Below are 16,664 nucleotides of genomic sequence, written 5' to 3' on the forward strand. Positions count from 1 at the left end.
TGACCTGAATGAAGTCAGTGCTGCCATGTTAGACATGATGGAACTCCAATATGAATTGGAATCAAAGGCAGCCATGTGATATGACACAACTGATATTGCTAATGCATTTTTTTCCATCCTTTTGGCAGCAGCATGTAGACCACAGTTTGCTTTCACTTGGAGGGGCATCCAATACATTTGGAATCAACTGTCCCAGGGGTGGAAACACAGCCCTACCATTTGCCACAGACTGATCCAGTCTGCACTGGAACAAGGGAGATCTCCTGAACACCTGCAGTACATTGATGACATCATTGTGTGGGGTGACACAGCAGAGGAAGTTTTTGAGAAAGGGAAGAAAACAGTCCAAATTCTCCTGAAAGCTGTTTTTGCTACAGAACAAAATAAGTTCAGTGGACCTGCACAGGAGATCCAGTTTTAAGGAACACAATGGCAAAATGGATGTCCTCAGATACCCATGGATGTGACCAACCCACTAGCAAAAAGGAAACACAAGCTTTTTTAAGTGTTGTGTTTCTTTTGAGAATGCACATTCCAAATTACAATCTGATTTTAAGCCCACTCTATGAAGTGACCCAGAAGAAGAATGATTTCAAGCAGGGCCCTGAGCAATGACAAATCTTTGAACAATTTAAATGGGAGACAGTTCACGCAGTAGCCCTTGGGCCAGTTTGAGCAAAAAATGTATAAAATGTTCTCTACACTACAGCCAGGAGAATGGCCCTACCTGGAGCCTCTGGCAGAAAGAGCCGGAAAGACTCAAGATCAACACGCTTAGCAAAGGCCACCAGGTTCATCAACACTAGGGGTCTGCTAACCGAGCTGGCCCTGCCCAGTTGAAGCAGTTACATCCTGTAGAAGGGGATAAAGTCCATGTAATGCACGTAAAAATCATGTTGGGGAAGACAGTCTGGGCTATTCCTGTCCTAGGCAAAGGCAAACCCATTCATGGCATTGCTTTTGCTCAAGGACCTGGGTTCCCTTGGTGGGTAATGCAGAAGGATGGGGAAGTTTGATGTGTACCTCAAGGGGATTAAATCTTGGGTGTGAATAGCCTCATGATTTGAATTCTGTAATGTTAATTGCTATATAATTCTTTATGTCATCACTACTATGGTAGCTATATGCCATATTATGCATAGAGCCAGTAAGTCAGCTTCATCAAGGGCCCAACTTAAATGTCTCTATGCTAATGAACATAGCATGGGGAATAAGAGGAGTTAGAGATGTAGGTATGCCTGCAGGGCTATGACCTCATTGGCATCATGGAGACGTGGTGAGATGGCTTCCATGACTGGAGTGTTAGGATGGAAGGATACAGGTTCTTTAGGAAGGACAGGCAGGGGAGGTGAGGAGGGGGATTTGCCCTCTATGTCAGTGAGCAGCTGGAGTGCATTGAGCTCTGCCTGGGGATGAGTGAGAAGCTGACAGAGAGCTTATGGGTCAGGATTACAGGGAGGTCAGGGACAGGGTACATTAGAGTGGGAGTGTACTACAGGCCACCCGACCAGGAAGACTGAAATGATGAGTCCTTCTACAGACAGATAGAAGCAGCCTTATTTTGCAAGCCCTGGTATTCATGGGATACTTCAATCACCCCTATATCTGTAGGAGAGACTGCACAGCAGGGCACTGGCAATCCAGGAGGTTCCTGGAATGCATTACAGAATCACAGAATGGATTGAGTAGAGGGGGAGGATCGCATCCCTTGACCTGCTGGCAACATTCTTCTGAATGCACCCCAAAATACTGCTAGCCTTCTTGGCCACAAGGGCACATTGCTGACTCATGGTTAGCCCGCTGTCCACTAGGACTCCCAGGTCTCTCTTTGCAGAGCTGCTTTCCAGCAGGTCAGCCCCCAGCCTGTACTGGTGCTTGTGGTTATTCCTCCCTAGGTGCAGGACCCTGCACTTACCCTTGTTGAACTTCACGAGGTTTCTCTCGGCCCAACCCTCCAACCTGTTGAGGTACCTCTGAATGTCAGCACAGCCCTCTGGGGTATCAGACACTCCTCCGAGCTTTGTGTTGTCAGCAAACTTGCTGAGGGTGCACTTGGTTCCAGTTCCATCATCCAGGTGGTTGATGAATAAGCTGAACAACACTGGACCCAGTACTGACCCCTGGGGGACACCGCTAGCTACAGGCCTCCAACTAGACTCCATACCACTAAGCATAACCCTCTGAGCTCTGCCATTCAGCCAATTATTAATCCATCTCACCGTCCACTCATCTAGGCCGCAGTTACTGAGCTTGTCTGTGAGGATGTTATGTGAGACAGTGTCAAACGGCTTGCTCAAGTCAAGGTAGACCAGAGCACTGACAACAACTTCCTTCTCCAACTGATATAGAAGCCAATGAGGAGAGGTGCTATGCTATATCTCATTCTCACCAACAAGGAGGAGCTGGTGGGGAATGTGAAACTCAAGGGCAGCCTTAGCTGCAGTGATCATGAAATGGTGTGGTTTTGGAATTAGAGAGTAGTGAGGAGGGAGCAAAGCAAGATCACTACCCTGGACTTTGGGAGAGTAGACTTTGCCCTCTTCAAGGATCTGCTTGGTAGGGTCCTCTGGGAGTGATTAAGTGATTGGAGTTTGTGATTCTAATTGTTTTTCTTAATTATTATTTCTTAATTATTATAGGGGTGTATATATACAGAAACAATGTATTTTAAGTTTATCTTAATAATACCTGTTCTCAAAGGATTAGTGATAGGATGGAGGGAAAAATCGGCATTTCCAATTAATCCAGAACATCTCTTGAGTTCTGTCTCGAAATAATTGTTAGATTTGCACCCAGATGCCTAGAAACACTGAAAAGGCCTTGTCCCTGATTGCTATTTCCAGCAGCAACTGTGTTTGGATTCTCTAGATTTCTAAAAATGATAGATCATACTCAGTCCCAGGAAGGAATAGATTTTAAAGTTGAGCTCCATACACATAATCCTGGCTACAATATAAAGTGCTATCAAAGGTGCCTTTAAACAACATTGATAGAAACTCAGAGGGCAATAGTATTGACCCTGGGTGTGGAAATATTATCCATGAAGTAGGTAATAATCCATACTGTACCGAATAAGGTAGCCACGGGAATGCTAATATACATAATACACACCAGATACAACATGAGAATCCTGTAACCGGATGGCCTATCCTGAATGGAAAGGGGTGGTACTGGCTATGTGACCATAAAGCCCCTAGGATGGAAGGGAGCTTGCACCCTGGGGACAATAATTCCAAATGTAACTATTATTGAAGACCCACAAAGCCAAAGCACCCCTGAGACCACACGCAGAATTAAGTGGACTCCAGATAATCCTCTAGTAAAATCCTCTAGCATTTCACAGTTTTGCAAGGTGTTTTTTACCTCGGTTAGGGGTGAATTAGAAAAAGCTATTGTAAATATCTCAGCTATAATGAAGAAGTAGAAAATAACACTCTGGATGTAAGAAAAAGGAGATAACAAGTTTGCAACAATAGTACTTCAGAATCAAATGGTATTAGATTTAATACTAGCCTCACAAGGAGGAGCGTGCACTGTAATTAATGCTAGTTGCTGTATATATGTAGATCAAATGGGACAAATTTGACTAATCTCAAAACTATTTGGGAAAAAAAAACACAACCAAACCAAACCAAAACAAAAAAACAAGATCCTACATAAAGTGGCTCAAGATGACACTTCCTTGGGATTTAGAAACATTTGGGAAACTAACTTCATGGTTACCTGAATGGAATTGGCTCAAACAACTATTTCTTGATAACATAATAATGGCATTGTATATCTGTGTGGTGGTTTTACCGTGCTGGGCAGCTAAACCCCACAACCGCTCTCTCACTCCCCCTCCTTTAGATGAGGAGGGGGAGAAGTAAAGCAAAGAACAACTCACGGGTTGAGATAAGGATAATTTAATTAAAGGGAAATAATTATAATAATTAAATAAAGACTACCATGAACTAAACAATTTAACTAAGGGGAAATAAAAGGGAAAGGGGAAAAAGGGAGGAAAACAAACAAACAAAATAAATGAAAGCTATATGGAAGTGCAGAGGAAAGAAATTACTCTCTACTTCCCACAAATGAGCGATGATTGACCACGTCCTTGAAGCAAGGCCTCAACGCACGCAGCTGGTGTTCGAGAGGAGGACCGACGTCTTCTCAACGAGAGCCCACCCCTCCCCTCTTCTTCCTGTTTCCACCTTTTATTGCTGAGTGTGACACCACATGGTATGGAATATCCCTTTGATTGGTTTAGGTCAGCTGCCCTAGTGATGTTTCTCTCCTCACTTTTTTTGCCCACCCCCTAGGAGGGTTAGAGAAAGGCCCAATGCTGTGCCACTGCTGCTCAGCAGTAGACACAACACTGGTGTGATAACACTGCTGTTCCAGCTACAAGTACAGAGTACGGCACTGTATGGGCTGCTGCCGAGAAAGTTAACATTCCAGCCAGACCCAGTACAACCTGTCATCCCCTGTGACATCCGAAGAAGAATATTGTGCCTTAATGTTGGAAAAAATCAAGAGTGGGGTACGTGAAGAAGTACAAAAACAACAATAGCAGTAAGAAAAGAAGAGGGGGGAATTGTGAGAAACTAAGTTGTGTTTTTGCAGTAGAACATGTTTTCGAAGTAGAGTGTGTTTTTGCAGTAGAAAACTAACATTCTGTGTTCAAAGGTAGTTGTGTAGTCATAACAAAGAGAAATGCTAAGTAGATAAGTGGACAGTAGAAGGCCTCACTGTTCCAAAATAAGGTAGAAGACAGAAAAACAGGATGAGCAGTGTGAGAACAGTAAAAAAACAAAGATCACAAGTTCCCTAAACATAAGAAAAGAGGAAAAAAAAGGAAAAAAGAGAAATTACAGGGTTGATCAAAAAAAATTTGTACATATATGGTATAAAGAAGCATCGAGCAGCTTGTGAACCTGTAGTACTCAGCCAATGAGGAAACAGGGGAGGTGATCGGGTGTCGGGTAATAGGGAATAAAAGGTTATGATATGTTTACTAAAATGCGCTCCTAATTGGCAGGACGCCCACCATTGCAATCGCGAATAAAATAGCTTCACAGAAGATCCTGTCTGAAGAAAATTATTGAGATTTTTATCACAGATTATACTTCTTTTAGGAAAGTTTGTTAAATGTCTTTCCACAATGTGTAGATGTGATAGAAAAAGAAGCTTATTAGACACAGTGTATGCAACGGACAGAGAAATTGGCTACCACCAGTGACATATTTTGTTGTAAATTTTCCAAAGAACAATTAACTATACAATAAAATATGGGACCAGCGCTGTTTAACATCTTGGTTGTTGACATGGACAGTAAAAAGGAGCACACCCTCAGCAAGTTTGCCGATGACACCAAACTTTGTGGTGCAGTCAACATGCCGGAGGGAAGGGATGCCATCCACATGGACCTTGACAGGCTTGAGAGGTAGGCCTGTGCAAACCTCATAAATTTCAACAAGGCCAAGTGCAAGGTCATGAACCTGTGTTAGGGTAATCCCAAACACAAATACAGGCTTTGTGGAGAATGGATTTAAAGTAGCCCTGAGGAGAAGAACATGTGGGTGTTGGTTGATGAGAGACTTAACACAAGCCAGCAATATGTGCTTGCAGCCCAGAAAGCCAACTGTATCCTGGGCTGCATCAAGTGTGGCCAGCAGGTTGAGGGAGGTTGATTCTCCCCCTCTACTCTGCTCTTGTGAGGCCCCACCTGGAGTATTGTGTTTAGCTCTGGAGCTCCCAACACAAGAAGGACATGGATGTGGTAGAACGAGTCCAGAGGAGGGCCACAAAGATGATCAAAGGGCTGGAGCACCTCTCTTTTGAAGACAGGCTGAGGGAGTTGAGGTTGTTCAGCCTGGAGAAGAGAAGGCTCTGGGGAGACCTTATGGCAACTTTCCAATACATAAGAGGGCCTACAAGAAAGCTGGGGAAGGACTCTTTATCAGGGATCATAGTAGTAGGACAAAGAATAATGGCCTTAAACTAAAAGAGGATAGATTTAGATTAGATATTCTGAAGAAATTCTTTACTGTGAGGGTGGTGAGGCACTGGAACAGGTTGCCCAGAGAAGTTGTGGATGCCCCACCCCTGGCAGTGTTTAAGGCCAGGTTGGATGGGGCTTTGAGCAACCTGGTCTAGTTGAAGGTGTCCCTGCCCATGGCAGGGTGGTTGGACTAGATGATCTTTAAGGTCCCTTCCAACCCAAACCATTCTATGATTCTGTAATATTAATGGTATTACAGTAATGGCCACGCAGATAATGATGAATGAATTTTGATAGAATAGGATAAGTACAGCAGGGATGGAATCAGAACTGGCTTCAGCATGCAACAATCCAACACCACAAACCATCTCTTCCTCCCTGAAACATTGTTGTGACAGATGGAGTCTGAAGTCAGTCACAGACTAAACAAACTCAGTGGACATTTTATATACATATATGAAAAGTGGTGATTAATTGGAATGTATTGGAAAGTGTGGGACCTGAGCATGACATAAATGGTATGGAATAAGGGTTGGATATTATCCTGGTGTTGTCTAGGATAGAGTTAATTTTCCCCCTTAGTATCTGGTAGGGTGCTATGTTTTCGATTTAGGATGAGAATAATGCTGATAACACACTGATGTTTTAGTTGCTGCAGAGCAGTGCTTATACTAAGCCAAGGACTTTTCAGCTTCTCATGCTGTCCTGCCAGTGAGGAGGCTGGGGGTGCACAAGTTGCTGTGAGGGGACAGAACCAGGATAGCTGACCCAAACTGGCCAAAGGGATACTCTATACCTTATGATGTCATGCTGAACAATTAATACGGGGTGTCTGGCCAGGGTGGAGGTGGACCGCTGCTTGGGGATGGGATGGGCATCAGTCAGTGGGTGGTGAGCAATTGCAGTGTGCATCACTTGCTTTTTACATATTACTATTATTACTATCATCATTATTATTATTACTCTTTCTTTTCTGTCCTATTAAACTGTCATTTATCTCAACCCATAAGTTCTTACTTTTTTCCCCCACACCAATTCTCTCCCCTGTCCCACTGTGTGTGTGTGAGCAAACAGATGTGTGGTGCTTAGCTGCCTTCCAGGGTAAACCACAACACCATGATTTGTTCTTTGCTTAGCACCATTCAGAGGCAGTGAACACATGCAGCATTATTAAGAAATTATTAAGACAATTTAAAAATTCCTTTGCACAATCCAGTACATTTCCTCCCCCAAATCAGTGTATAACTGTGCACTTAAATGGCATGTTCAGTTACTTAGACTACACACATTTGGCCAGAGTTTCTTTTTTTTTTTTTTTTTTTTAATTTTCTTTGGACATCCACACCTAATCTCTAATCTGACTGATATTTGGCCTTAAGATCCAAGATCTAAACAACCAAATTAAGTGTTTTTATTGACAGCCACAGTTCTGCTGAATTAAGGTCTGCAACCTTTTTCCATTCCTCTTTCCATGCGATATTTCAGAAAAATACTTTGATTTTTGCCTTTGAAACAAACGTCCTAATTAATGCAGTGTTCATATAGTGCTGTTTTAGTAGTTACTTGAACAGAGAATAAAAAAGATGATAAAATGAGGTAAGGTTTAGCCCTTTATTGAAGATAAATCTGGAGTTAGAGCCTAACTAGTAGAAAAATGAACAGAAATAAGAAATCTTCCACAAACGACAACTGAAAAGACACATCCTAAAATATCCATCTATAATTGAGGAGTTATTTGTTCTTGCAGGGTTTTCTTTAAAGAAGTTATCTTGGGAATTCCACTTATAGTATTAAATGATACTTATTTGTGTTACATCTGTTTTAGCCCTTTATTTATTTTACTTGAAAATGTATTTTCAAAGAGACCTTATAACAGTATTTCTGCATTATCAGTTCATTTTGTTCTCTTTTTTCTTGGATATATTAGCCAGGAAAAGAATTTCCCAGTCTGTAACAGACATTAATTCACACGTTTTAGTTTGTTCACATGGAAAGATACAATTTCTAGATCATTGAGGCATATGGACTATGAACAAGACAATTCGAAAACGAACTATCTAGACGGGAATATACTTACAAAAATCTTTAATGTCAAAGTCAGAATTTCACAACATAACATGCTAAAAATAAAATCCAGTAGCACCTGAGAGATTAAGGTAGCAGCTGCTATCACTTGCACATACTTGAAAAAGATTTAAGAAAAAAAAAAAAAGTAAAAAGTACATTCTCCAGAGATCAGCAAGTGTGTTTCAAAATAAAAGCCCTATTTTTTATTTTTCTTCTGGTTTTGTTAGGTATTTCTGTTATTTTTTTTTTTTGTAATCATTTTTTTATTTATTTTTATTTTTTTAGACAGGACTGTTGTTTCCATATAACAAGCTATATGCAATGCGACTGCTTACCTCTCTCCAGTGTAAGTTCATGTTCATGTTTTCAGGTTATAGCACTCAACAGCATTTTATGGTATACATAAAATAGTTTCTCATAATTTCATCAAAGATAGATACAATGCATAATACCTGTCTCTGGGAAAAGTGTGTTTCAAACAGGCAAACCATCACCTTAAAACAGAAGTGGAGAGGCTACAGTAGGTATAACCACCCAAGTATGAACTTTAGGTTGTAGTTTTTAAACACACATTTACTGCAAATAAGCATTAAAAATATTCTTAGCAATAGGATTTTATTTATATGTGTATGTATGTCCCCCTTATTCCATATTTATGTTAGGCAACTGTATGGGAGTTCAAAGGTGCAGCCCTCAGTAATTGTATTATTAAAAAAAAAAAAAAAGCAATGAAGCATATCTACTGCATGAGAAAAGAAATTCTCAAATATCAATTTCCAGTTTAAAATTTAATTTCAATAGGAAAATATTAAAATTGTGCACATCTAATTATTCTGTATATATGTGTGTACACGTATACATAGAAATACTCATGTACCACACATTCACAAAATTTAAGTGGAAATATTTCTGTCCACTATTTTCCCACATGTGAATGACATAATATCTTTTAAAATGTCAATAATAATATCATTAAAAATAATATTACATTTATTCCATTATCAACTTTCTATTGTTTGTATTCTTTCTTCATCCTTATTCTGTCCATTGAGCATAATGGGCCAGATTCTCCCCGTACTTCCACAAATGAATGTTGCTGATCCCATCAGGGACACATACGGTTTGAAGCAGTGCAAGTGACAGGAGAATCAGGCCCAAATATCCACAGGTAAATTAAAACATGGTGATATTTGCTTATCTGGACCTGATGTAGATATACACATTACTGTTTAAAAGCCACCGAATGAAAAACATGTAACTCACCACAAAGTTTTCACCCAGTAGCATGCTGAACCAAGGTCCCCCCACCCCTTTAATAAATAAAATATATGAGAAAATACCCTAAAATATGGAGAAAACCTAAACATTGTGTACATTAAATACAGTATAATACATGATGTTTTAGCATTTGACCTGAACCACTTTCCTGATTAGTCAGGAGACACTTGGTAAATCACTGGTAAAGAAAAAACACAGTATTTTGGAAATAAATAATGTATTTCTGATATAAATGAAAACCCATGTATATTATATGATGTATATATATACAGTACCCACATAAAAACAAACTTTTCTAGTTCTATATAGCATTCTCTAAGATGACAAAATTGTGTTGTACAAATTTAATAAGCAGCTAGATTTCATGTTTAAAAATCAAATTTGGGGAACAAACAAAGGTCAGTGCATCTTTTGGCTCTGAACTCTGACGTTCATCCATACATTTTTAAAAAGCCCTCTTCAACATTACAAGCAATTTATGGCAAGAACGTACTTTGTCGCAAGACACATGACACTTGGCTTACCTTTCAGAGCTTTCTGTGTTGTTTCCTTTTTTAATAAATCTATTATATAAAGAAAGGTGTTTTTGCACAAAGTGTTAAAATTACATGAAAACAGCTTTAAAATCTGTTCACTGAATATAATTTAATTCCATTTCCTGTTTTTAAACATTTAGTTAACAATTCAGAATATTGCCTGGTGTAGTAATAATAAAGATATGATATGAAGATTCATAAAAGAGTAAACATCTCCATTTCAAATTGCTATGACAACAAAACTTCTAGAAACAGCTTTCTTGGCTGGGTAAGTTCAATGTATGAGCAATCCCTTTCAATAGCTCTAAGCCCTTAATGCAGTCTATAATAAACAGTGTTCCCCATAAGCCCTTAGTCACAATACCAGAAATTCATGTGACATTCTGAAAAAGTCTCCTGCAGAACAGGTTAACAGTTAATTGAACATATATATTTGATATATGTGCTGGCAATTTCTTGTTATTTGTGCATGTCAAATTCTCTCTTTTTATTTTATTTTATTTTTATTTTTTTTTCTGAGGGACTCACCTGATATCATTGGTTGGCTTCAAAACATATTTGAGTGGAAATATCGCATTGTAATTACATAGAATTCATATGAAAAAGTAAACCTTACATTGGTCAGTATTGTAGAACATCAGAGTAAGCTCCATAACGAAATACAGTATAATACAGTATTTCCAGTATATACATAAAACAACCAACCAACCAAAAACCCCAAAAGGAAGAACTTTATTTCAATTAAAGATGCAACTGTCACACCTGGGAAGAATAAATTAGTAATGGCACTGCTTCTCCACAGTGTAAAATATCCTGAGAAATTAAGAACAACAAAATACAGGGCCATCAGCACTAAGTTGTTGAACAAATTAAATATCTTGAATAAATAAAACAGCAGATAACCTATATTGTGTCTATTACAAAAAGAGGATGTAACTTGGGCCACTACTACTTCTTCCATCACTGATAATTAGAAAAGGATTGCATTCAATTACTGTTAATATCTTTCAAGTTATCTATGTCCAATAATGTACAAGGAGGTAATTTGTAATTCAAGTTGTTTTTGTTTTTGTTTGTGTGTGTTTTTTTCTTCAGCTAGCTTCAAGCTGAGTTCTAAATTTTACATTGAAGTATGACTCAAATTTAAAATAAGCCCTCTCAGGAAAGCATTTTCAAAGTTGCACAAAATTAGATGCAGAGCTCAAGACAGTCCTACAAAGAGAGACAGTGCATCTTTAAGCTGATTGGCACTGAAATCCCATTTTCTTTAGCTGCATTCTACTAGCTTGGCCAAGTTATCTCGTAACTCGGTCAGTTCAAATATTTTTCCATCAAGATTTTCTAAAAGTGTCTTCAAGTTATTGTGAAAAGCTTCTTGCTCATTCTGACTTTTCTCCAGACGTTGCTCTAGATCAGAGAGCTGGCCTTCCAGGTCTTTGTTTCGAATTTCTACTTCCTTCAGAGAAAATACATAACATGTTAACGTTCAGTCTAGAAACAGAAAGTAGTCTAAACTCTTGCTGATGTTCATGTACTATTTCCGTTTTTTAAACAATTTGTGACTCTTTAAGGTTTCCACAAAGCCAAAACCAGAACCCAAATTGTTATTAGGATTGAACGTGTACTATTGTTTCCTCAATTTTTTTTTCAGTAATTTATATGAAGGACAAAATCCTTGAGACAGGGATAAGATTTAGTCAGTGAACAATGCATTTGATATACTTACTCAGGTAAATTATTACTTATGCGGTGGCGGGCCATTTAAATCAGGTGTAGCCACCATTATACAGTCACTCGCCCAGGCAATTGGTGATCCCACGCTCTGCGAGGGATTGCAGCGTGCATGAGGTTTCCTGCTTCGAGGCCACTTGAGGCAGAAGAGGAAGCAGCCAGGACCCGGCAGCCCTCACGAGGGCAACTGATGAGACTTGAATGGAGCCAGAAGTGCCCCCCTCTGTTGTACAAAGGCAGCCCCTGGGGAGCGCAAGAAACCAGGAACATAGGGACCAGGAGGTGGCGGGTCAGTTTGTACAGGTAGGGCGGGTGGAGTATCCCTCTCCACTCAGGAAACAGGCTGACCTATTGGCTGCCTCCCAGATGGTAAATCCAGACGTGGTGTCCTCCAGACAGAAAGCTCTCGCCAAAAAGACTCTGGCAACTGAGACTAACTGCCTTTCCAGTGATGCGGCTCTTCAGGTCTCAAGTTGTAGGGAGTGCCTGAGCCTGTTGCTACCAATGGAGGGTGGCAAAGATACTACCTGCATGAGGTGTGAGCAGGTGGAGGATCTGATCAGCCTGGTGGCAGAGCTCAAGGAGGAGGTGGGGAGACTGAGGACCAACAGGAAGAGTAAGCAGGATTTAGACTGGTGGAATAACTCCCTGACATACCTGAGAGAAAGGCATGGGGGTGATACACCCCAAATAGTTGTGGACCCCCTTCCCTGTCACTGACGGGCAGAGGGAGGGGACCTAAGAGATGGAGAGGAATGGAAACAGGTCCCTGCTTGGCATTTCAGGAGAGCCCCCTCCATACCCACCTTGCCTTCCCAGGTGCCCTTACACAATAGGTTTGTGGCTCTGGAGCTTGAGGGATGGGTAGGTGAGGATATGGGGGAAGGTCCACCCAGGAGGTTGTCTAGGGCAAGGAAGTCGACTCCATGCCTCAAGACTTTCTCCATCAAGAAGGAAAGAAGGGTAATTGTTGTAGGTGACTCCTTTCTGAGGGGAACAGAGAACCCCATCTGTTGGCCAGACCCTACTCATAGGGAAGTCTGCTCCCTCCCTGTGGCCCAGGTCAGAGAAGTTAGCAGGAAACTTCCTGGCATGGTTTGCCCCTCCAAATATTATCCCTTAGTGATAATTCAGGCTGGCAACAAATAAATTGCTGAAAGAAGCCTGAAGGCTATCAAAAAGAACTTCAGGGGATTGGGGCAGTTAGTGGATGGAGTGGGAGCACAAGTGGTATTTTCCTCTATCCCTTCAGTGGCAGAGAGGGATAGTGAGGGGACCTGGAAAGCACAGCTGATCAATACATGGCTGAGAGGCTGGTGCCACTGCAGGAATTTTGTGTTTTTTTTTTTTTTGACCATGGGGTGGTTTACTTGGTACCTGGCCTGTAACGCTGCAGATGGGTCCCACGTCTCAAAGGGGGAAAGGGATACTAGGCCAGGAGCTGGCAGGGCTCGTTGAGAGGGCTTTAAACTAGGTGTGAAGGGGGACGGGGATGAAATGAGGCTCACTAGAGATGAGCCTGGAGGAGCAGTCCCAGGGTTGGGGGTGAGGGCAATGGCGCAACTGAAGTACATCTACACTAATGCATGCAGCATGGGCAACAAACAGGAGGAGCTGGAAGCCATTGTGTGGCCAGGAAACTACAACTTAGTTGCCATCACTGAAATGTGGTGGGACCGTTCCTGCAACTGGAGTGCTGCAATGGCTGGATATAAGCTCTTCAGAAGGGACGGGCAGCAAAGGGGAGGTGGCATGGCTCTCTGTATTAGAGAGTGTTTTGATGTTGTAGAGCTCAGGGCTGGGAATTATAAGATCAAGTCCCTATGGGTAAGGATCCTGGTGGGGGTCTGTTATAGACCGCCAAACCAGGATGAAGAGAAGGAAACCAGGATGAAGAGGTGTTCTACAAGCAGCTGGTGGAAGTCGCTCAGTCAGCAGCGCTTGTTTTCGTGGGGGACTTTAACTTCCCAGGCATATGCTGGAAATACAACACAGCCCTGAGGAAGCAGTCCTGGAGGAGGTTCCCGGAGTGTGTGGAAAATAGCTTCCTGAATTAGCTGGTTAGTGAGACTACTGGGAGGGGGGGTGTTCCACTAGACCTGCTGTTCACGATTGGAGAAGGACTGGTGAGAGACGTGGTGGTCAGAAGCTGTCTTGGGCACAGACAGTGACCACAAAATGGTAGAGTTCTCTATTCTTAGCAAAGTCAGTAGGGGAGTCAGTATAACAGCTACCTTGGAGTTCCGGAGGGCAGACTTTGAATTGTTCAGGACACCGGTAGAGAAGGTCCCTCAGGAGTCAGTCTTGAAAGGCAGAGGGGTCCAGGAAGTCTGGATGCTCCTCCAGATGGAAGTCTTAAAGGTGCAGGAGCGGGCTGTCTCCGTGTACCGTAAGATGAGCTGGCAGGGAAGAAGACCGCTGTGGCTGAACAGCGAACTTTTGCTGAGTCTCCGGGAGGAAAAGAGAGTTTATGTCCAGTGGAAGAGGGGACACGTAATTCGGGGAGAGTACAAGGAAGTTGAGAGCATATGCAGAGAAAAAGTCAGGAAGGCCAAAGCCCAGCATGAGCTCAACCTGGCCAATATGGTTAAGGGTAATGAAAAATGCTTTTATAAATATATTAACGGCAAGAGGAGAGCCACTGTGAATCTCCATCCTTTACTGGGCACAAGGGGGAGCATGACTACTGAGGATAAGGAAAAGGCTGAGGTTCTCAATGCCTTCTGTACATCTGTCTTTACTAGTCAGACCAGTTATCCTTGGGGTACTCAGCCTCCTGACCTGGAAGTCTGGGACAGGGAGCAGAAGAAACCCCCCACGATTCAAGTGGAAACAGAGACCTGCTGCTCCACCTATACTGTCACAAGTCCATGGGGCCAGATGGGATCCACCCGAGGGTGCTGAGGCAGTTGGCGGATGTGATTGTTGGACCGCTTTCCATCATCTATCAGCAGTCATGGACATCTGGAGAGGTTCCAGATGACTGGAGACTTGCTGATGTGACACGCATCTATAAGAAGGGTCGTAAGGAGGATCTGGGGAACTACAGGTCTGTCAGCCTGGCCTCGGTTCCAGGAAAGGTTATGGAACGGGTCATGTTGAGTGCAATCACGCAGCATATGCGGGACAACCAGGGGATCAGGCCCAGCCAGCATGGGTTCATGAAAGGCAAGTCCTGCCTGACCAACCTCATCTCCTTCTATGATTGGGTGACCCACCTGGTGGATGAGGGAAAGGCTGTTGATATAGTCTACCTAGACTTCATCAAAGCCTTTGACATGGTCTCCCATGGTATTCTCCTGGAAAAAGTGGAAGCCATGGCTTGGACAGGTACACTCTTTGCTGTGTTAAAAGCTGGCTGAACGGCTGGGTCCAGAGAGTAGTGTTCAGCATTATAGGACCTGGTGGTCACCAGGGCAAAAGTGCTCACTAAATAGGTTAAGATTTGAGGAAGCCTGGGTTTCAGTGACCATACCCTGGTTGAGTTTGTGATCTCGAGGAACATGGGCCTGGCCAGCAGCAAATTCAGGACCCTAAACTTCCAAAGAGCGGACTTCAAGAAGTTCAAAGAATTAGTGGATGAGATCCCATGCGTCATTGTACTTAGAGACAGAGGAGCTGATAAAGGCTGGCAACTCTCAGGCAGCTCTCAGGCAACTGGATATTTTCCTTAGAGCACAAGAGCTCTCCACTCCTATACAAAATAAATCAAGCAGGGAAGGCAGGAAACTGGCATGTGTGAAATGTGTTCATCTGATTCGTGTCAATATGGAACAATGCTAGGGACGCATGGTATGATGAATGTGACCTTCTGTCTTACATACCCTTGTATAACCACAAGTCTAAGAAAAACAGAGTGGTTAATGTATATAATTCTTGTATCTTGCAAAGGAATAGTCCAGCAATTTGTGTCAATAGGGGATAAGAGAACAAAGGGGTTTCAGAATAACTGCTAACTATTATGACTATTGCATGGGACACTATGCAAGTCTCTGATATCTGGCCAAGAGTTTAAGGAGAAGGGGAAAGCTGAAGGACGACTAGAAGACAAAGCTTGCAGGGGATGCTGCACAAGTCTCTGACACCCGGCCAAGTTGGACAAAGGAGAAGGACAAGAAAAAAAGCCTGGGAGGAAGACTACGAGCCTTCACCCCCAGAGGGACCACTGGAGACTGATACGCATGCGCCAGTGGGAAGGTTCAGATTCTGGAAACTAATTATAATAACTCAGAGACTCCCGGCGCACCCAGCACTGTTTGCTTACCTCTATTCATTTAATAAATTGTAACTTTGATTATAACCCTATTTGGGGCTTAGCCATTTATTACACATGGATGAACAAGGATCTTCTGGTCAAACTTAGGCAAAAGAAGGAAATGCACAGACGGTGGAAACAGAGACATGTGACCTGGGAATGGAGAGAAATCCAGCTGCGACCGGTCACAAGTAGTGTTCTCCAGGGGTCAGTGCTGTGGCCCATACTCTTTAGTATCATTATTGATGATTTGGACCAGGGAATTGAGTGCATCCTCAGTGAATTTGCAGATGACACCAAGTTGGGGAGAAGTGTCGATATGCCAGAGGAGGGTAGGAAGGCCCTGCAGAGGGACCTGGACAGGCTGGGTCGATAGGCAAGGGCCAATGGGATGAGGTTCAACATGGATAAGTTCTGGGTCCCGCACTTTGGTCACAACAATCCCATGCAATGCTACAGGCTTGGGGCAGAGTGGCTGGAAAGCTGTGCAGAGGAAAAGGATCTGGGGGTGTTGGTCAACACTCACCCGAACATGAGCCAGCATTGTGCCCAGGTGGTCAAGAAGGCCAACAGCATCCTGGCTTATATCAGGAATAGTGGAGCCAGCAGGACCAGGGAGGCAATCGTCCCCCTGTATTCTGCTCTGGTGAGGCTGCACCTCAAGTACTGTGTTCACTTTTGGGCCCCTCACTACAAGAAAGACATTGAGGCCCTGGAGCGTGTCCAGAGAAGGTCTACAAAGCTGGTGAAGGGCCTGGAACACAAGTCTTCGGAGGAGTGGCTGAGAGAGCTGGGGTTATTTAGTCTGGAG

General features: G+C 42.6%; 1 protein-coding gene across 1 annotated transcript in view; it reads right to left on the reverse strand.

The window, feature by feature from the left end:
* Window positions 1-11,134: 11,134 nt before the first annotated feature.
* Window positions 11,135-16,664, reverse strand: part of LOC309889541 (homer protein homolog 1-like) — a gene marked incomplete at both ends in the record, with an annotated part of 121,137 nt that continues 115,607 nt past the window's right edge. The window contains one exon of the mRNA XM_082782391.1: window positions 11,135-11,323. Coding sequence (XP_082638517.1) covers window positions 11,135-11,323 — 189 coding nt within the window. The remainder of the gene's footprint in view (window positions 11,324-16,664) is intronic.

The sequence above is a fragment of the Aythya marila genome, assembly GCF_965140915.1.
Source record: "Aythya marila genome assembly, chromosome: W".
NCBI lineage: Eukaryota > Metazoa > Chordata > Aves > Anseriformes > Anatidae > Aythya > Aythya marila.